The sequence below is a fragment of the Mesoplodon bidens genome (genome assembly GCF_964165515.1).
Source record: "Mesoplodon bidens genome assembly, chromosome: 7".
In the NCBI taxonomy this organism is placed as follows: domain Eukaryota; kingdom Metazoa; phylum Chordata; class Mammalia; order Artiodactyla; family Ziphiidae; genus Mesoplodon; species Mesoplodon bidens.
Genome location: NC_138164.1, coordinates 60,756,310 through 60,777,263, shown reverse-complemented (window position 1 = coordinate 60,777,263; position 20,954 = coordinate 60,756,310). Strand labels below are relative to the sequence as shown.

Genomic DNA, 20,954 nt, shown 5'->3' with positions numbered 1-20,954 from the left:
TTCCCGACTGCTCATTCTTCCACAAAGTGAGTATTGCCAGGCCCGGTGCTGTGTAACGAGGACAGAGATTTGAATCAGACCTTACCTCGAGAAGTTCCCGTTGTGAGGTAGGAGACAGGTAATGACAGTAACAGTAAATAGGCAGTGATAAATAGCCTTTATTTTTCTAAGGCATGGACAAAATGCTAGGGAACAAGAGGAGGAAACTGCCATAACTGGAGGTACCCCAGAAAGAGAGACAGTAGAGCTGGACCTCAAAGGTGAATAGCCATTCTGTAGGCAGGGACAAGAACATTCTAGTCACAGCGAACTGTGTGCGCAGAGGCGTAGCCGCTTGAAGGAGCCTGGCCTGTGGGCAGGAGTCACTGTGGTTAGAGCCCCCAGATAAGAGGGGTGGTGAGGGGTGAAGCTGGGCTGGATCTTAAGGGGCCTTTTATATCTGGCTAAGGTACTTGGACTCTGTCTTGTTAGCAGATTAAACTTCAGTTTCCTTATCTTTAAATAAATAAGTAATAACAGTAGTTTTCTTGTGGGGTTGTTGTGAAAATTAAATTAACAATGTAAACTACCTAGCATAGTGCCTGGTACGTAAATAGTGTTCAGTAAATGTTAAGCAAGCGTATGATTGGTCAGATTTACATATTAGAAAATTCTCCCAGTGCCTTGTAGAGGGTGGATTAGGTCAGGGGAGACCAGAAGCAAGGAGACCAGGTAGGAAACTTGCAGTAATAATGAAAGATGAAGAAAGTCTGACCTAAAGCATAGACTGCTTTATGATGAGGAAAAGGAGGAGGGATCTGAGAGGATTAGATAGGGGCAGGGGATAAGAGGAAAACAGAAAGTATGACTGAGAGATTTCTGTCACAAGTTAGGTCATTTACTAGGTAGGAAATAGCACATAAAGACAGACAGTTTGGAGGGAAGAGGCAGATTTCTATTTTGCACATGTGCCTGTGAGACGTCCAGGAGGAAATGCAGGCCTGGAGTTCAAGATGAGGTCAGCCATAACGGTAGATATCTCTGGAAACAGACAAGAACAGCAAGGAGACAGGGAAAGGGAGAGCCACACAAGACAGAGCCCTGAGGATCACCAGTACAGGAGGGCAGGGGGAGCAGACGCGCCCACAGCGGAGGTGGAGGAGGGCCGGCGAGAGAGATGGGAGCAGCAGGGTTTCGGGGAGTGGTGGTCAGCACCCTGATGCTTAAGACAAGTCCAGCACAATGTGGACTGACACATATTCGCTGGCCTTAGCATTAGGAGGACAGTGCGGAGGTGGGGATGGAAAGCAGATTTCAGTAGGTGTGAGGGAACCAGTGGTGACTTCCCCCTCAACTGGGGAGACAGGAAGGGCTGACATTTACTGAGTACATGCTATGTGTCAGGCACCATTCTAAGCACTTTGTATATATAATGTCATTTAATTCTCAAAAGGTACAATTATTATATCCATCTTACAGGTGAAGAAACAGGCACAAAGTGTGAACTTTTGTGAAGGTACCATCTAATAAGTGATAGAGGTTACTGTTGGAGCAGGACCCTTAGAAAGACAGGTGGTGCTGGGCTGAGCAGGGGAGTTTGGTGTTCCAGCACACCCTGGGCACCTCACAGCCCAGCTGACTGTCAGGCTGAGAGTCCTCAGCAGTCAGAGTGCAACAGCAAATAGGCCCTACCTCACCAGGGCCTCTGAGGAAGGCTGAGGTCAAAGGGCTCTTTCCCTTCAGGATCTCCAACTCCGTCCCCACCTCTCTGTAGAAAAATCAGGGACTTGAGCCAAAGCAGGAAATGATGAATTTCATTCATTCAGTAGCTATTTATTGAACATTTATTGTGTCTCAGGTACTATGCTAGGTGACAGGAATATAGTATGAAAAAGAGCTCATCTTTGCCCTCCTCGAGTTCGAAGTCTAGCATGGAAGAACAGTGATAGACCAATTTGCATCAGAACCATACTTAGCTTATTGAACAGAAACAAATAGACCATCAAAATAGTCCCCTCCTTCCCCTCCCAAACTGAATCACTACTTTGACTGAAAAAATTTTTGGAACACTGTGTTCTCAACACAGTACTGGGTACCTCCAGAGGATATGGAGAAGTGCAAGATACAGCGCCTGACTTCTAGGGCTCACGTCCAGGTGGTGGATCAGCTGTGCCTACTTATACAGAGCCCTCGTTTCTGGATGTGAGCACAGAACACCCAGGAGGACAGGCCCTCCTTCAATGCCAGGCAGCACCTTCCAGCCTAAGATGCTGCCCTGGAGCCACCTTCCCACCCCTACCCTGTCTGTCAGGTTTTGGCCAGCAGGCCCTCGGCAAGTATCATCCAGTGCTTGCTACCTGCCAGCCTCATGGGGCTCTAGGGAAGTAGTGAGGTGACTGAAGGAAACACACCGCCTTTGCCTTTGAGAAGCTTAGAGAATATTGAGGGAAACAAACTGAGAATCATATAAGACTAAATAAGCATTAGCCGGGCTTCCCTGTTGGTGCAGTGATTAAGAATCCGCTTGCCAATGCAGGGGACATGGGTTCGAGCCCTGGTCCATGAAGATCCCACATGCTGCGGAGCAACTAAGCTCATGCACCACAACTACTGAGCCTGCGCTCTAGAGCCCGTGAGCCACAACTACTGAGCCCACGTGCCACAACTATTGAAGCCCGCACGCCTAGAGCCCGTGCTCCACACAAGAGAAGCCACCACAATGAGAAGCCTGCTCACCGCAACGAAGAGTAGCCCCCGCCCGCCACAACTAGAGAAAGCCCATGGGCAACAACGAAAATCCAACGTAGCCAAAACAAAATTTAAAATAAATAAATAAATAAAAGCATTAGCCGGTGTTTCAGGCTGGGCTCTAGACTAGGAAAGGAGGGGTCACTGTGGCTGAGATTTAGAGGAGGCTTCCGGGAGGAGGCAGGATCTGAAGTGACCCATAAAGTATAGACCAATTTGTTAGGAGTTGCAGGGCCTTCCAGGCAGAGGGAACCACTTGAGCAAAGGATTCTTGGCAGGAATAAGTTGGAGGGAAACCAAGGGGTGGTAGAGGTCAGAGGAGATGCTGGTCTGGGGAAGATTTCTAGGTATTTGTGTCCCTTAACTACCTTTATAGCCCAGAGCCCATTGTGGTGCCCAACTTCTTTTTACCTCCCCAGCAGTTGGAGGCCTCCCTGCGGATGCTCTCTCTCTCTACAGCTTTGCCACCACCAGCCACAGCAGATCAGGTAAGAGGACACCTGGCCGACCTCCTGTTTCCTATAGAGTCATCATCTCTTTCATGAAAGCATGCAGAATGCAGAGTGGCCCCGGCCATGCTCCTGGAAAGGCAGCAGCAGTGGTCACTCTCCAAGCTTGTGCTGAGCGTATCCTGTGGGCCCAGCAGTGGGAGGAGCTCGGGAAAAGTGAGGAAGAGCAAATGTGTTAAGAGCAAGGGCATCATCAGCTGAGATGACAGGTAGAAGAAATAGCACAGAAGGGTAAAAACAGGACTCAGCTAAGAAACGCATACTGAGCGCTGTGGGAGCTCCAACTAAACAAAGATGGGTTTGAATGGAGGAAGCTTCAAACAGGAGATGCCACCTCGGGAGACCGTAGCAGATGAGTAAGGTCTGGATGAAGAGAGTAACAAGAGTGTTAGACCTATTTGTTGTTTACAGAATACCTCATAACTATTAGTCATGCAGCTGAGTTAGGTGGTTGGAACCTTGGCGCAAATCCTAGCTGTGCTCTCTTCTGCCTTGACACAGCACCTGACCTTTCTCGCAGGTGGCACGGAAATAATATCTGCTTCTCTAATCATTCAGCATATATTTACTGAGTACCTGTGCTGTATCAGGCATTGTGCTAGGTGCTGAGCATGCAGTAGTAAATAAGGCAAATTCCTTGTCTTAACGGAGTACAAACAGTAAACAAAAAATATTTACAAATTGTGATGAGTCCTAGATGCTCTGAGAAAGAACAGGCTTTCCCTGAGGAGGCAGTGTTTAAGCTGAAAATGATCATGGTGGTGCTTGCCAGGTACCCAGCACTGTTTGAAGCACTTTAGGTTAACTCCTTTAATTCAGCAACCTGATGAAGTACATACTTTTATCCCTATTTTAAGATGAGAAAACTGAGGCACAAAGCAATTAAGTAACTTGCCTCACACAGGTAGTTAAGTGGTAGAACCAGAATTGGAACCCAAGCAGTCTGGTTTCAAAATCTGTGTTTCTAACTACTGTGCTATACTGAGGAGGAGACACAAAGCCCCTGCCTCATGGAGCTTTTATTTTATTTTTAATTCCCCTTTTTATTATTTGGGCACGCAGTTTATAAGAGTAAATGAAATCTTGGAGTAAATTTCTATTGGTTGTACAGTTGCGATGGTTAGGCTCATCTCATCTCACCAACAGTCCAATGAAGACTTTTTTTCTTTTTATTTAATTTTTATCTTATATTGAAGTATTGTTGATTTAAAATGTTAGTTTCAGGTGTACAGCAAACTGATTCAGTAATACATATACACATATCCATATTTTTTCAGATTCTTTTCCCATATTGGTTATTATAGAATATTGAGTAGAGTTCCCTGTGCTATACAGTAGATCCTTATTGATTATCCATTTTTGGGGTTTTTTTAATATTTATTTATTTATTTGGCTGTGCCAGGTCTTAGTTGCAGCACACAGGATCTTTGTTGCTGTGTGCAGGATCTTTTAGTTGAGGCATGCGGGATCTTTAGTTGCGGCATGCGGGATCTTTAGTTGCGGCATGTGAGATCTTTAGTTGTGGCATGTGGGGTCTAGTTCCCTGACCAGGGATTGAATCTGAGCCCCCTGCATTGGGAGCACAGAGTCTTAGCCACTGGATCACCAGGGAAGTCCCGATTATCCATTTTATATATAGTAGTGTGTGTATGTTAATCCCAAACTCCTAATTTACCCCTGCCCCTGCCACCTTTCCCCTTTGGGACCCATAACTTTGTTTTTGAAGTCTGTGAATCTAATTCTGTTTTATAAATAACTTCATTTGTATTGGTTTTTTTTAGATTCCACATGTAAGTGACATCATATGATATTTGTCTTTGTCTGAGTTACTTCACTTAGTATGATAATCTCTAGGTCCATCCATGTTGCTACAAATGGCATTATTTCACTCTTTTTTATGGCTGAGTAATATTCCATTGTATATATGTACCACATCTTCTTTATCCATTCCTCTGTTGATAGATGTTTAGGTTGCTTCCATGTCTTGGCTACTGTAAGTAGTGCTACAATATATATATATATTGCAGCACTAGTTACAGTTGCACTATATATTGATATATATCTCCAGAGAAAACCATAATCCAAAAGGATACATGCAACCCAATGTTCATTGCAGCACTACTTACATACACACACACACACACACACACACATATATATATATCCAGGAGTGGGATTACTGGATCATATGGTAGTTCTATTTTTAGTTTTTTAAGGAGCCTCCATACTGTTCTCCATAGTGGTTATACCAATTTACATTCCCACCAACATACATTCCCACCAACAGTGTAGGAGTGTTCCCTTTTCTCTACACCCTCGCCAGCATTTGTTGTTTATAGAATTTTTGATGATGGCCACCCTGACTGCTGTAAGGTTAATATCTCATTGTGGTTTTGATTTGCATTTCTCTAATAATTAGCCATGTTGAGCATCTTTTCATGTGCTTTTTGGCCATCTGTATGTGTTCTTTGGAGAAATGTCTATTTAGATCTTCTGCCCATTTTTTTTTTTTTTAATTTTTTTTTTTTTAATTTATTTATTTATTTATTTTTGGCTGCATTGGGTCTTCATTGCTGCGCGTGGGCTTTCTCTAGTTGCGGCGAGCGGGGGCCACTCTTCCCTGCAGTGCGTGGGCTTCTCACTGTCATGGCCTCTCCCGCCGCGGAGCACGGGCTCCAGGCACGCGGGCTTCAGCAGTTGTGGCACATGGGCTCAGTAGTTGTGGCTTGCGGGCTCCAGAGCACAGGCTCAGCAGTTGTGGTGCTCGGGCTTAGCTGCTCCGCGGCATGTGGGATCCTCCCGGACCAGGGCTTGAACCCGTGTCCCCTGCATTGGCAGGCGGACACCCAACCACTACACCACCAGGGAAGGCCCTGCCCATTTTTTGATTGGGTTGTTTGGTTTTCTTGACGTTGAGCTGCATGAGCTGTTTGTTTATTTTGGATATTAATCCCTTGTCGGTCGCTTCATTTGCAAATATTTTCTCCCATTCTGTGGGTTGTCTTTTCGTTTTGTTTATGGTTTCCTTTGCTGTGCAAAAGCTTTTAAGTTTAATTAGGTCCCATTTGTTTATTTTTGTTTTATTTTCATTACTCTAGGAGGTGGATTGTGGAGCTTTGAAAAAAAAAACAATTTCAGAGAATAATACATGCTATGAGCAAAATGTATTAGCTTATTTGTTAATTATAATAGCCAACCCCTATGTTACGCTTACCGTGCACTAGACATTATTCTAAGCATTTTACATGTGTAAACTGATTTAATTCTCCCAAGAACCCAATAAGAGGGGTACTATTGTTATCCCCATTTAATAGATGAGAAAACTGAGGTTCCCATACAGAACTTCCCATACAGACTTACAAGGTATTATAGTTTCTGTTCTGTAGAAACTGAGACACATAAAGGTTAAGTAGGTTGTCACCTACCCAGGGTCTCCCAACCAGTATGACTCCAAACTCTGTGCTTTCCATTGCACCACTTTAAAATCATGACACTTGGCTTATGGTATATTTTTCTAGCTAATTTGCCTTCTTTATATAGGTTTCATTTTGAAGTTAATGTTTAAACTTTTTTTATGCTCTTCCAGAGCCTACTTTAATGACAGATGGGGTCAGTCCAGAAGTATCCTGGGAACCTAGGGGTATAGTCCTAAAGAGATGCCATAAGATGTCTAGTTCTTTTACTGGTTTCCTTCCCCACTTCTCCCTCAGCTTCCCCAGCACCATTTTGAGGACACCTCATTTCTTTGGCACATTGATAAGTCTAAATTCCCACATATCTCAGTTTTTATCAAATTTGTATTCCTGTCCTAGAGGAGGAGAGGTGCCAGTCCCCACCAGAAGCTCTGCATTTCCGTGGCCTTATTTCTACTCTGGTTCAGGTCACCAGTTCATCTCCTTCTACTCTGCATCTTCCCTTGCATGCCCCATGTATTCACGTCAGCACTTACGCTAGGGTAGCAGGGCTGTGTCCAGCACCAAGCACAAGCTTTTGAACAAGACATCTATGACATGAAATACTGAATCTGCTACGTGGCTAAGTGATCTTGGGCAAGTGACTTGACCTTTCTGAGTCTTGGTTTTTTTTAAAGCAACATCAGGCTAATAGAATTCTTACCTAATAAGAGGATGACAAGAATTACCCTAGAGGAAAAAAGCAGACACTGTTAGTTTCCTTTCCCTCTTCCCCTCCCAGCCAAGTGGGTGAAATGTGAGTGAGGTGTGCCTTGTAGGAAGGGAGGTCTGTGAGTCACTGTGTCTGAGCTGTCAACTCTCAACTGCCAAAGGGAACAGCTGTTCCTGCTTTTGTGTTTCTGACTTTATGATGTGCCAGCTCCTGGGGGGACTTATTATCTTTGATCTATTAAACGTAAGGTACAAAGGGTGGGAGAGGGATGTAATAATGTTTACTTCAGTTAAAGGGCAAGTCTAGTTTTGAGAAGGTAAAGTCTCATATACTTTGTAGCCTTTTTTCTTTCTTGCCCACAGCAAAACTCCATTGTTTGTCTGCTGCTCTCAGGAACACCTCCCTCCTCGGGGCCTTATTCTGGGTCCTAGTTAGGGTAGCCAGTCATCACAGTTCACCCAGAGCTGTCTCATTTTCAGCATTCAAAGTCCCACGATCCAGGAAACATCAGGGTGTTCATCGTCCTCACTGGTGATGAGCCTTTCTCACTACCTGATGTGTTTGTAGCAGCACGTTTTCTGCAACTTATGCTCTTGGCTTCATTCCTTCTTCACACCCTGGTCTCAGTTTATTACCATTTCCCTTCAGCATGAAGAACTTCCTTTAGAATTTCATGTAGTGCAGACGTACTGGGAACTGATGCTCTCAGCTTCAATTGGCTGAAATGTATTTTGCTTTCATTTTTCAAAGATATTTTTTCACTGGATACAGAATTCTAACTTGAATTGTGTTTGTTTTAGCAATTGATTTATTCATTCATTCATTCATTCATTTTTAATTTGGGGCACGCCATGCAGCTTGTGGGATCTTAGTTCCCCGACCAGGGATTGAACCCTGGCCCTCAGCAATGAAAGCTCCACATCCTAACTACTGGACGGCCAGGGTATTACCTGTTTTAGTGTTTTGGAACTATCACTCCACATTCTACTGACCTCCATTGTTTCTGATGAGAAGCAGCTATCATTCTTATTGTTGTTGCCCGGAATGTTATGTGACCTTTGTTCTTTGGCTACTTTTAAGATTTTTTTCTTTGGTTTTCAACAGTTTGACTACAATGTTCACAGTTGTAGAGACAGGGAATAGGATGGGGGAGGAAGAGCACATAGGTCTATTCAACAGTATTAACAATGTTTTTGTTCTTAGGTTGGGTTGTGGGTTTATTGATGTTCATTTTTATCATGCTTCATAATTTAAATATGTTAGTATTCTTTGGTATATTACACCATGAAATCACAAAATCATATGTAATTTAAACTTTAAGAATGATTGAATGGTGACAAAATGGAGACACCAAGTCCTTCCATAGATTTGGCTGTGAATATGGATCAGAAGTATAGGATAGCGGGTGGGGTAGCATCTGAGATAAGGTACGTTTTTTTGTTTTTTTGTTCTGTTTTTTTTTTTTTTTATATGGGAAAGGCTTCCGCTTTTTCTGTATGGCAGTGCAGTGACCAGTAGAGAAAAGAAGAAGGGGAAGATGCAGGAGAGGGAGAGAATAGAAAGACTAGTCCCTGGATCCAGAGCACATGTGGAGATATTAGCCTGTTGAGAAGAAAAAGAAAACTCACCCTATAGCATACAAGCATACAGGCAGACAGAGAAGATGGGTGCTAAAGCAGATAGGATTAGATTTGGTGAGTTTCCCATTTGATGGAAGCTTCTATTTTCTCTTATGTCCATTTATTTATTTGTTTGTTTGTTTGTTTGTTTTGGCCATGCCATTTGGCATTCAATACCCTAGTTGCCTGACCAGGGATTGAACCCACACCCCTGGCATTGGAAGCACAGAGTCCTAACCACTGGACTACCAGGGAAGTCCCTGTTTTCTCTTCTGTCTTCTATTTGTGGTTATGTTTCAGGCAGAGTCAACAGCTCAAAGTGAGAGGTAGGCAGGGGAGGGCAGGAGCCTTGTCCTGTACCCCCAACTTGAGGATTCCATCTATTTTGCCTCTTCCTAAGGCTCTGAAGGCTGAAGAGGAGCATTTTGAGAGGCTGGCTCTTCTCACCCAGTGTCCTGGGACAGCTATACTTAGCTCACCTGGCTCCACCACAAGATCTAAGGGAAGGCCTGATCCTTCAGCCACACTGAAAAAATGCACCTGAACCCAGGGACCTCCCAGTCTCCATTTCTACCATTTGTGAAACAGGTGTTTTCCCCACAGTATAGTGGATACAGTTCTCTGTGTGACCTTCGTCAAGTCTTCTGATTTTTCTGAGTCTGTGTCATCTGTCAGATGGGGTTATCAGGCCTCAAAGCATGGTTGCACTGAAGAGCACCAGGTGTCACACAGATAGGGTATAGAGGCCAGCTCTCAGCCCCCCTTCCTCATGACTGTTGCATCTTCTGGTTGTCACCTCTTCAAGAAGCAGAGGGAGGAGGATGGCGGGTCTAGCAGGACCATCGAACAGCCATCCAGTGGCACATTTGAAATTCCTTATGAATCAGTCAGGTTCTGCTGCTTCTGCTTTCTCTTTCCTCTTTGTGATAAAGTAACTCTTCAATGGGACAGCTCCCTGGTTTTATTTATGGTAACTTCTGATTCTGTTTGCTTAGCTGCCAGGGGCAAACTAGTTTTATCAACTTCTCTAAGAGGGGAGGTAGAGGACGAGACAGCACTAATGTACATGTTGTTTTCCCCAGACTTATGTCTTCTGCTCTTCAGATGTTTCTTTGGGAAAATTTCAACCACTTCAGTTATTTCAGTTATTAGTACAGTTTGATGACTCTCAAATCCTTATCTTCAGTCCAGACTTCTCTGCCATGCTGCAGACACACGTGGATCCACCTACATCCTAGAAGTCTCTACTTGATGTTACAAACAATTCAGCACATCCAGACCTTGAGCTTGTCATCTTCCTCTGCACACCCCCTCTACCACTGGCATTCCTTATCTCAGTAAACACGACCACGGTCATGTAGTTACTCCTGCCAGAGCATGTGTGTCGTCTTCCCCTCCTCCTACACCTTTATCCCCCACAACCCACCATCACCAAGGCCTGTGAATTCTGTCCCCTAAATACCTTTGAATCCACTCACTTCTCACCATTATCTAGCCCCAGTCGTCTCCCCCATAGCTGTTTCTAACTACACTTACTCACAACCACACTTTCCCACCACCATGCGTCTCCATACTGCAGCCAGTGTTATTGGCCACTGTAATCTCTTACCCCCACTCTACCACCGGAGGAGGGAGGGACTCTTCAAGGTTGTCAAAATCCAAAAAAACCCTCCATATTCCTAAACCAGTTATTAACTGAGTGCCCAGTTTCTTTGATCTCTCAGCAGCATGTGTGTGACACAGTTGATCTCTCTCCTGTAAACATTTTCTTCACTTGTTTCTAAGGCATCAGTGCTTCTTGGTCCTCTTCTTCCCTTGTTGGCAGCTCCTGCTCAGCCGCCTTTGCTGGTTCTCCTTCATTTCCCCTGCTTGTTAATAGGGGTGACCAGGGTGTGGTCCTTAGACTTCTCTATTTACACTTACTTTCTAGATGATCCTTTCTCATCTCAGGCTTTAAATCCCCTGTATATGCCGAAGACTCATAATGATCATCTCAGCCCAGGCCTCTCCTCTAACTCTAGGCTCATACGTCCAGCTGCCTACTCAATATATCCAAACTCAACTCCAGATTTTATTCCTCAGCTCTGTTCCTCGGTCTTCCCCATCTTAGTTAATAGATATTCTATCCTTCTAGTTTACTTGTTCCTGCCAAAACCCTTGGAATCCTCTCTGATGCCTTGATTTCCAATCCACCAGGAAATTCTGGCAGCTCTACCTCTAAATTCAGATCCATCCACTGCTCACCACTCCCACCATTACCTGGTCTAAATTGTCATCTCTCGCCTAGATTGTTGCAGGAGCCTCCTAACTTGCCTTTCTGCTTCTACCCTTGCCCCCATTCCCCATACAGTATCCTGTTAAGTTTTTAAGATGTTAAGTAAATCATCAGATAAATCATGTGACTTCTCCACTCAGAACCCTCCAGTAACTTTCCATCGATGACTAGGAGGGCCCGAGGTGGGTCTGAGGACAGGCAGGCCAGAGAGTAGGAAAGTAGTTTGGGCCTCAAACTTGAAATGTGTATCTTTCAGCAAATCACAAAACCATAGTCCTGAGCTAGGTGCAGAAGTAGACAGAGAAGGAGCTGTGGTCCCTTCCCCTGCCAAAGCTCAAAGTTCCCCAGGGGACTAAGCTTTATATGTAAGTTCCACCAACTCCACCAAGCGCCCGTCGTGCTTAAAGTGCTACACGTGGTGCCATGGACCCTCTTCAGGGAGGTCACAGTTCCTTACGAGGCACTGGCCACCAAACCACTCACTAACTTTCTCAAATGACATTAGTCTATATTAATACTTAAGTAAAACAAAACAAAGAGAATGCATACAGGGAAAGGAAGACAGAGCCATGTAGGGTGGCATGAGTAGAATTCAGCAAAGATGAAGGAAAGGCTTTGAAGGCTGTGGATTTGGAGAAAAGAAACCTCTCAGAGAATCAACAGAATGTGGTAACTGGGAAGTACAAACAGTATGTGCTAGAGAGGAGGTCAGAGCTGGGGAGAGAGCAGCCTGGACCAAAGCAGTCAGGACAGGAATCAGAAGTAAAGAGCAAGAATCAACCTGTCATCCAAGCTCCTGGACTAACCACAGGCCTGGGGCCAGATGCTGCCGTTCATGAGGAGTGTGTGTAGGAGGCAGGAGGTCGGCAACAAGGCCAGGCACGAGTGTCCCCTTGAAAGCCTCGAGTTGTCCAACCCGCCCACCCCCCCACCTTAGAGTTCTCACCTCCACTTGGCCAGACCACAGTGTTTCAGACATCATCGGGATCGAGGCGCTCCAGGCAGCTGGGGAGCTGAGTCAGCAAACCTGGTTTCTTTTTTCTTTTTTTTTTTATGGCTGCGTTCGGTCTTCGTTGCTGCACGCGGGCTTTCTCTAGCTGCGCCGAGTGGGGGCCCCTCTGGTTATGGTGCGTGGGCTTCTCTTTGCAGTGGCTTCTCTCATTGCAGAGCACAGGCTCTAGGCGCACGGGCTTCAGTAGTTGTGGCACGCAGGCTCAGTAGTTGTGGCGCACAGGCTTAGTTGCTCCGTGGCATGTGGGATCTTCCCGGACCGGGGCTCGAACCTGTGTCCCCTGCATTGGCAGGTGGATTCTTAACCACTGCACCACCAGGGAAGCCCAAACCTGGTTTCTTGCCCTGGCTCTGCTGCTGGCCTTCTGAGGTGCTGAGCAAGGTCTGAGGAGGCAACACAGACGTAATTTGTGGCTATACGTCCCTCTTCTCTCCTACCAGGCAGTTTTGTATAGAGGTTAGGCACATGGCCTCTGAATCCAGATAGCCTAAGTTCAGAGCTCAGTTTTGCCACTTTCTAGCTGTGTAACCTAGTGCAAGTTACTTACCTTTTCTGTGCTTCAGTTCCTTTATCTGAAAAATGGGTGAAACAGTACCTGCCTCCTAGAGCTTGTGTAGGGTTAACTGAGTAAGATGTTAAGTGCTTAGAGCAGTTTTTAGCACATGACATAGTGGGAACTATATGAATGTTAACTATTGTTATTTTTATCATCATTATTATTGAGACAACTTCCCCTCTTCTGCTGTTACATTCTGGGGGAACTAGTAGGAAAAAAATGCTAAGGGATAGAGACATCATCAAAAGCTTAGCACCAGGCGCAGGGAGCCGCAGAGACCCGGGAAGTTAGACCCCACAGGGCAGCCCCAGAAGGATGGAGAGCATTGCTCAGGGCCCTAGCAGTTGATCGTGTGCTCAGTTCAGACCCTGAGTTAGAGGCCCAGGATGACCCACTGCCCCCACCTAAGGGTGGTAGAGCCCTAGCCTCAGAAGTCCGTGGCCTGCCTGCCTTTGAGGCCTGAGGCTGCTGCTTTTCTCCCAGGAGCCCAAAGAATTCTTCTGTCCCTTGGTTTCCCTTCCCCAAGCCCAGAGCCATCTAAGAGAAACACAGTCTTGGTAGAGGAGCCCAGTCCTCCACAAAATCACCAGACCAGGTGGTTGGAGTCCAAGAGAAGTTCCTGAGCCTGGTGTCCTCTTCTCAGCCTGTGGTCCAGGCCTGATGGCTGAGCTGCCCATCTTGGGGCAAGAAGCCCTGACCTGTTACGTCACCTCTTTTAGCTACCAAGTCCCTAGCCCTCTGCAGAGCCCCAGGAGTCCCAGAGGTCAAAGAGCTTCTGATTAAGGCCACACAAAGCTTTGAGGAGATGAGCTCTCTGGCCAAGGGTGTACAGAAGTCAGGGGTAGCAGCCAGAATTGGCTGGTTCCCACCTTGGCCCAGATGCGGTTTGGCCGGCACCGCGAGGGAAAGGGCCTACGGGTCTGCTGGGCAGCTGCTAGGCTCAAGTGGCCTGAGCGCTGAGGCCAGAGTCTGGGAGGAGCCAGGAATTCCAAGAGTGTCACTTTAACCCTTCCCTCTCACTGGCAGGGAGTGGGGTCCGAGGTTGAAGAGTCTCAATCTAGTCTGGCGTCTTCACGGTGCAGACTGGGAGACTGAGGCCCAGGCTGGGGGGCGACCCAGGCCCTGCAGAACAGGCTGGCTGTCAGGGAAGCCTTCTCGGAGGAAGGAAAGAGAGGCATCGGGGGGGTGGGGAGGAACAGAGGCAGCATGTAGGTAGTGAGAACCACATGACCAGAACTCTAAGGCAGGAGTGGAGGGTGAGCTCAGAGCGTGGAGCCCAGCCACACTGCGGCTGGGCTAGGTGGTCAGATTTAGGATTGGCCTCTCAAGGCCGGGCCCCTGGTCTGCGTGTCTTGTCCTCGCTTCCCCCCTGCTCCTAGTTGCAGCTGCTGAGTCTGCTACTCTCTTTAGCACAGGGAAGTCCTAGTCCCAGCCTTTGGAGAGGACTCTGGGAGCCACGACAGGGGAAGGCAGCCAGCCGAGGAGATGAAAGTTGAACAAGGCAGGCGGCTCTACTGAGCCTCACTCATCTCCGAAGCAACAATCTGTTGGCAGCCCTATCCTAGCCAGCCAGAACCAGCCGGCTGTTTACCTTCTGTTTTCAGCTCTTTGGAAGTTTTGCTTCCAGCCCCTGAGGCAGTGTTTATGTCATTGTAAGGGATCTGCTCTGGGGAAAAAAACAAAACTTCAGTCCTGATGCCAGGCCCAGGGGCTCAATGGGTGGGGGGCAATGGTAGGGGGAGAGCATGGCCAGTCCTGGCCTAGCCCTGGGCATCCCTTTGGGGGTGCTGTACCCCAGTTCTACTCCAGCTGAAGTGAGGTCTCAGAACAGCAGGGCTTCATTTTGCTCTCCGCAGCTGGTGTCTCCAGCTTATTTAGCCCCCGTGCTTTTGTATCTGGCCAGAGCCTTGGTCACATCTGAATTGTATTTCAGCTTCACGGTAGACCTGGGGCAAGGAGGCAAACAGGTTCTCAGCTCCACTTGGTAATGAAGATACTGAGACCCAGAAAGACAACGTGTCTTGGCCTCAAGCAAGTGGGGCAGTTGGGCTGGGCCACAGACCAGTGTTCCTTCCACTCCACCCCACTGCCTCCCCTCTGAGAAAGTCCCAGGGACACCCAGAAGCAGGGGTAAATGGGGGTGCCTGCACCTACCACCCTCCTGGAAACATGTGGCCTATGTAGGGATATCCTTCTGGGGACTAGATGGAGGGAACCCAGAACACAGTGGCTTGAATCAGCTCACATTTCGAGGCCAAAGAAGAGGGCTGGGGCCTCCTAAGAGAGCGTTTGCAGAAGATGCTATCACACGGAGCTGGCCAAAGAGGGAGCCACGGGCCGGGCTAAGTCCCTGGGTTACAGAGCACCGCCTCCTGTATTACCTGCTCAGCCTGATCTGTTTTCAGATGAGGAAACCAAGGCCCAGAGAGGAAGTGACTTGCCCAAAGCCACTTGGCTAAGAAGTGGCAGAGCCAGGACTAGAAGCGCTCCCCCACCAGGGTTAGCCTCTTGGTGTGAGGAACCCCTGGAAGCCCCATGTTTTCCTGCCACCACTGCTTCTTACTCCTCCCCTGATGCTGTATTTTCTCCCTGGTGGAGTTCTGCCTTTGATATTGAAGGCTCCTTTGAGACGTCTGTCTCAAACAATAGGCCGAGAAGCCTGGGTGTCCAGGTGCCCAGAAAAGAGCAGGTCCCCATATTTGGAAGTGGGAGAAGTTAATGGGAGAGCTGGATGGATTTAGTGGGACAATCAATCAGAGCCCCTCATGTACTGCCAGGCTTAACACCCAGACCACAGTAAAGCCTGTTCTGTCCTTCACCCCAGGACAGGGGTCAGCCCCACGCCCCCGGATCATTGGAAAGTCCAAGAGGAATATGGTCATTTCCTCCCCAGACATTCAGGAACTTGAGCCCCTCCCTTGCTGGGTCTGCCTTCCGCTCTCCATACCTGCAGTCAGCCAGTTCCATCCCCTTGGCTTTCCCAGCAAATAAATTCCTTCTCCGCACCTTTGCTCAAGCTAGTCTCTACCTGGAACATCCTCTCTCATATTCTTTGTTCAGATTCCACCTTCATGTTGTTTCAAGTCCATCTTCTTGAAAGTACCCTTCCAGGGACTTCACCCCACGTATGACACCCACTGTCCAGACTCCAAGGCCCCTGCAGCCCCTCAGTCTGATGGTCCTGCTTCCATGTGGGCTCCTCCTGCCTCCCCAGGAAGGCTGAGGCTCCTCAAACCATAAGCTATGGTGACAGTTTGCTGGTGCCCCCAGAGCTCCAGCAGGAGCATGGGAGTATTTTCAGAGGAGTGGTGGGTACATGGAGGGGTGTCCCTGCGTGGGCAGCTACACCTCTGCCCAGCCCCGCCAAGGCTGTATGTCTCGGGATAGCAACCCTGACGAAGAAAGAGACTTTACTACTAGTCAAGATGGTTTTTAGACCCTTTTGAGGTCAACAAAAGCCACATGCTGCTGACCTTCCACAGCTCTGCCCTGCCCAGTACCCAGTGCCAAACCCCGTCCTGTCCCTGGGCCATGCAGATAAAGCCCCCTAGGTGGCTGGGCCCAGGTGTGGGTACTGGGAGGTTGGCTGTGGCTGGTTCACAGATGTCAGCCCAGCTAGCAGGTGCAGGCGTGTGCTCACGCTGCCCCCCAGTGCAGTGACCTCACCCCACACACAGCTCTGCTGAAACCCTGCGCGTCTCCGATCCCACCTCTGCATGAAGCCGCCCTGTCCTTCCCAGCTGTCATGAATTGCTCTTTCTCTGTGCTCCTGGGCTCTAAGCTTCCTCTTTGGGATTGCTGGGTAGGTCAGCATTCGTCTCCCCTCTAGCTTGAGCAATCACTAGTTCTGGAATGAATGAAAGAATGACTGAATGAGATATTTGCTCCAAGAGGCAGTCTCCTCCCCAATTACTTTAAGCCTCTGGTCACCGTGGCTTGACCCATTCACTGGTCTATCAGCTACCAAGCTCCCATCCTGGACCTGTCTCAGTGGGAGTCACAAGCATCAGAGACAGGCCATGCCCTGCAGGAGCATCCAGTCTGGAGGGAGAGGGCCTCAGGCAGTGGCTGGGTGGCTGTCCTCCCCAGCCTGAGGCATTATGGGGTGCAGGTGCCTCCCATGTTTTGAAAGGAAGAACTATAAACACCAGCACAGGGTGGGTTTCCTTTCTCCCCTTTTAGCCTAGGCGTGCCTGGAAGATGGGGAGCTGTATGTACTCACCTCTGCTGGGCATGTCCAGCCCCTGGCTCCGCTTTGCTCTTGGTTCTCCAGCAAAGAGAACCTGCCTGTAGGCTGTCAGTGCTGAGAGCTTGTCAGGTTGTGTGCACTCCCTAGGCATTTAGAATTCCAGATTGGCAGGGACCCTCAAGGTTGCCTGACTTCCATTCCCCCTATCACTTCCTGGCTGCTATTCTAATTCTTTGAATAGCTCTCTCTGTCTCCCCAGCTTAACTCTGAGCTATGGAGATCGAGAACTGTTCATCTCTATCTCCCTCTCACAGTAGGCAGTAAGAAGGTTAAAGAAGTAAAGGAAAGAAGGAATTACTGAATATTACTGATCCCACAAGCAAATCTACTCCCACAAGCAATGGGCCTCAGTTTCCCATTAGCAGAATTACTAAGGGGCAGGGAAGTAGTCTTAATCCCTGGGGTCTCCACCAAGCTGATTCTTGGGGCCTAGGGAGTGGTGCGTGTGCTTTCAGTATTTGGGGACAGGCTGCACGCTGTGGAGTCAGCCAAGCTGGCCTGTCGGGGGAACTCCCATGTCCTTTCCGCACTACCTCTTCCTCTGCCAGGCCTCCACCTCTTCCCTGGGGCCTTGCTGTCAGCCATCTGCCTGGGGTGGCTTTCCTGTATCCTTTGAGCTCCTTCGGGGCAGGAACCTGGCACAGAGTAAGCACAGGAACAAGCAAACAAAAGGGTTGGAGGAGCAAATGGGTGAGTCATAGAGGAGTCCAGAGGACCACAATGTCATAACCCAAATGCATGCACCTTAAAGGGGAAATTCGTGATACCCAGTCAGCCCAAGACAGGGATATGTTTGGTAGCAGAGCTGTGGGTGTGTGCTTCATGTCACCTGGAAGCTCCAGGAACTCCCCAGGGCCATACGGAGAGCGTATTTTTCACCAGCATCTTCTCCCTGTCAGGGTCACACACAGGACAGTCACACTTCGAGGACAAATGACTTGTCTAGACACATACAGCAAGAGAAGGGATGTCCTGGAGGAGACTGCCCCTCCTTCTCCAGAGGCACAGAAGGAATCTGAACAGGGGTTTACATCTTAGGTCTGCTACTCCGAGCTGTGGGACCTTGAGGTTATTTCACCTGAACTTTAGTTGCCTCATCCATGACATGGGAACCATGTACCAACCTGTGGGGTCGAGGTGAGGGTTAAACACACTCACGCGTGTAAAGTGCTTTGTAAATCAGTCAGCTCTATACGAGTATTAGCCAAAGGACCAAAAGACAAGAAGAGTCAAAGTCATCTTTAGGCAGTGCCATGTGCGCAGTGCTAACCTAGCTGACCTCCTCCTCTCCAGGGCAAGAGCGAGACCACCAGGGGAGCCCTGTCCCAAAGGCCTTGTCGTCCCAGACCTAACTCGCTGCCTCCCAGCCTGTCTGAGGAAGAAACTCGCAGGATTGCACGGATATTTTCTTCCCAATACTCCCAGAAAGACTAATGCAGCCCAAGAGACTGAGGGAAGGACCACCTACCCACTCACCCTCAGCTTTGTCTGGCTTCCCTCAGAGCTGTGAAAGCCCTGAAACCACCACCAGCCTTGTCCCTGGACACCAGTCAGCCCAGACTAGAGGAGCGTCACAGACCAGCCCAGTGTCCACCTGCCAGGACTTCAGTTTCCTCCTCTGATGGTGAGGCAAAGGCTAGAAATGGTGGATTCCAGTGCCCAAGTGGCCCACCCGTCTTTTGACCAAGGGACCCAAGCAGGCATCTTTCGGCTGGGAAACTCCTCCCAATGTCCTTGACCAGAGCCTCCTGCTGACATGAGCCTACCCTCTGCCTGAATATGATAGGCCCTTTTGCCTTAAGAGGGTTGGGGAGGGTGGGTGGAGATTTTGTGCATCTGCATAGCCAGGGAAATCATAGGGCCGACCTCCAGTTCATTTGCTTGGGAATAAGGGTATTTTATAGATAAAATTATTTTTATGCTGTGTTGAAATAATCAGTAGGAGAGGAGGGGGAAATTACCTCCTTCAAACTTTTTATCTGATTGTCTGAAACTCTAACCATGCTTTTAACTTATTGTTTTTACCCAGCTCTGAAGGTCATTGTTCCTGCCTGTGTTTGAATAAAATCATATTGGTATTTGTATTCTGTGCACAACTGTTTCCCAGGTTGGCCACTGGACTGCAGTGTCAGAAGTTTGCCTGTGCACTGACAGCCAGAGAGAAAGCTTTGCGACCATACGATCCCTCGGAGAAGCTCATCTGGAACGGGGGGTCCAGGGTCACCATGAGACTTCTGACTCCTCCAAAGATTAGGTTGATCCAGATTAGGGTGACACCTAGTATTTCCTTTGCTGGTACCTCAGATCTATCAGCACAGTAATGGGGCTCATGGCACAGGCCCGCTCAGAATGCCCCATCTCTCTGGGATGAGTACATAGCTCTGGCTTAGACTGTCAGACTCCAAACATTCGAGCAGCTACCATAGAAAGGGCCTGTGGGGAGCATTAGAAGGGGGCAGAAATGTGCAGAGTGGCTGGGAGGGAACTACATGGAGGGCCCTGCTTTCCACCCCCAAGCATAGGTCATCTCAGTCCTCAGAACAACTCTATAACCCACATCTTATGATTCCCATCTTATAGTTAAACTGAAGCTCAACAAAGTTAAGTGACTTGCCTCTGTTCACGTACTTAGGAAGCAGATCACACAAGACACCTCCAGACATGTCACAAGGCTTCTGTGCCCAGGATACAGCCAGTTAAGTGCTTTGAATTCGGGGAGTTCATGGAGGAAACCACGTGGGCTGGAGCAGTCAGAGAAGGCTTCCTTGAAGAGCTAAGTCTGGGAGTGAGACCAGGGAGGAACCAGCAGGGCATGCGGGCCACGCCTCCGGCTTGACTGCCCGAGCCTCCATCTGAGCCTCTGTTGCCTCATCTGTAAAGCAAGATAACAAGCCCAGCTTCACTGGGTTGTTGAGAAGATTAAATGAGATGACGTTTGTGAAAGTGCTTTGCCAGCAATTGGCACTTAATGGAAGCGTAGGAAATGTCTGCCCCACCCCCCCACTGACCCAGAGCAAGTCAGTAGATAGGCAGGCTCACCACTAACTGTGAGGCAGGACATGCCCCAGAGGGTACAGGGTGATGCAGGGTGCCCTCCTCATCGGTCAAGTGCACTCAGACCAGCATGTCCCCCTTCATCTGTTTGTCTCGGCCCCCTAACCTTCGGCCTGCCAGCTCACCTCCTCCCCAGTGTCTCCCTCTCAGCTCACCAGCCGCCTGTCTGCCAGGAGCTTTCAAGGCACAGGTCTCCGCCTCCCTTGAGGCCACAGAGAAGCTAAGGGCCCAGGCCTGAGGGGTTAAGCCTCAGGTGAAGAATATCCCTTCCCAATCCTGCTCCAGCTCCTGTAAATAACTTGATGGGGTCGAGTTAGGATAAGGACATGCATGACTCCTACCCAGGCTGAGGGCGGCCTCTGATAACACAGAGGCACCCTGAGGGTTTGAAAACCTCCCCCTACACTTACAGAGTGTGTTATTTACCAGTGTCTTCTCCCCAGAAGTTGGATCTATTTTGCAGTAACAGCTCAGACGAGAAACGTCCTGCCAAGCATGCAGCACCGGGTAAGGGCATGAGGTACATGTTTGTTCCACCACCACCAACAGAACTAGCCAGCGTCTCCCTACTTCCCTTTCAGCACTCCCTCCACAGAGCCCTGAAAATGGGTGCTTCTGATCACCCAGGGGTTGGCTGATCTCAGCCCACGGCAGCCAGCTTTGGAACTTCTAGCACAGACTGGATTCTGGGGACACGGAGCCAAAGCAGACAGACCTGGCCCTGCCCTCGAAGAGCTCCCAGGCCCACATGAGCTAAGCTGCCCTCCCTCTGGGTCTCTCCAGGGCCCACTGCCCCCTTGTTTGGGTTCCGACTATTTACCCCTCCCC

General features: G+C 48.5%; 1 protein-coding gene across 1 annotated transcript in view; it reads left to right on the top strand.

Moving 5' to 3' along the window:
• Positions 1-20,954, top strand: part of C2CD3 (C2 domain containing 3 centriole elongation regulator) — a 138,231-nt gene extending 117,277 nt beyond the window's left edge. Inside the window, exons 32-33 of the mRNA XM_081239099.1 lie at positions 3,104-3,215; positions 18,366-20,954. Of these exons, the coding sequence (XP_081095225.1) occupies positions 3,104-3,215; positions 18,366-18,506 (253 nt within the window). The 3' untranslated portion in view covers positions 18,507-20,954. The remainder of the gene's footprint in view (positions 1-3,103; positions 3,216-18,365) is intronic.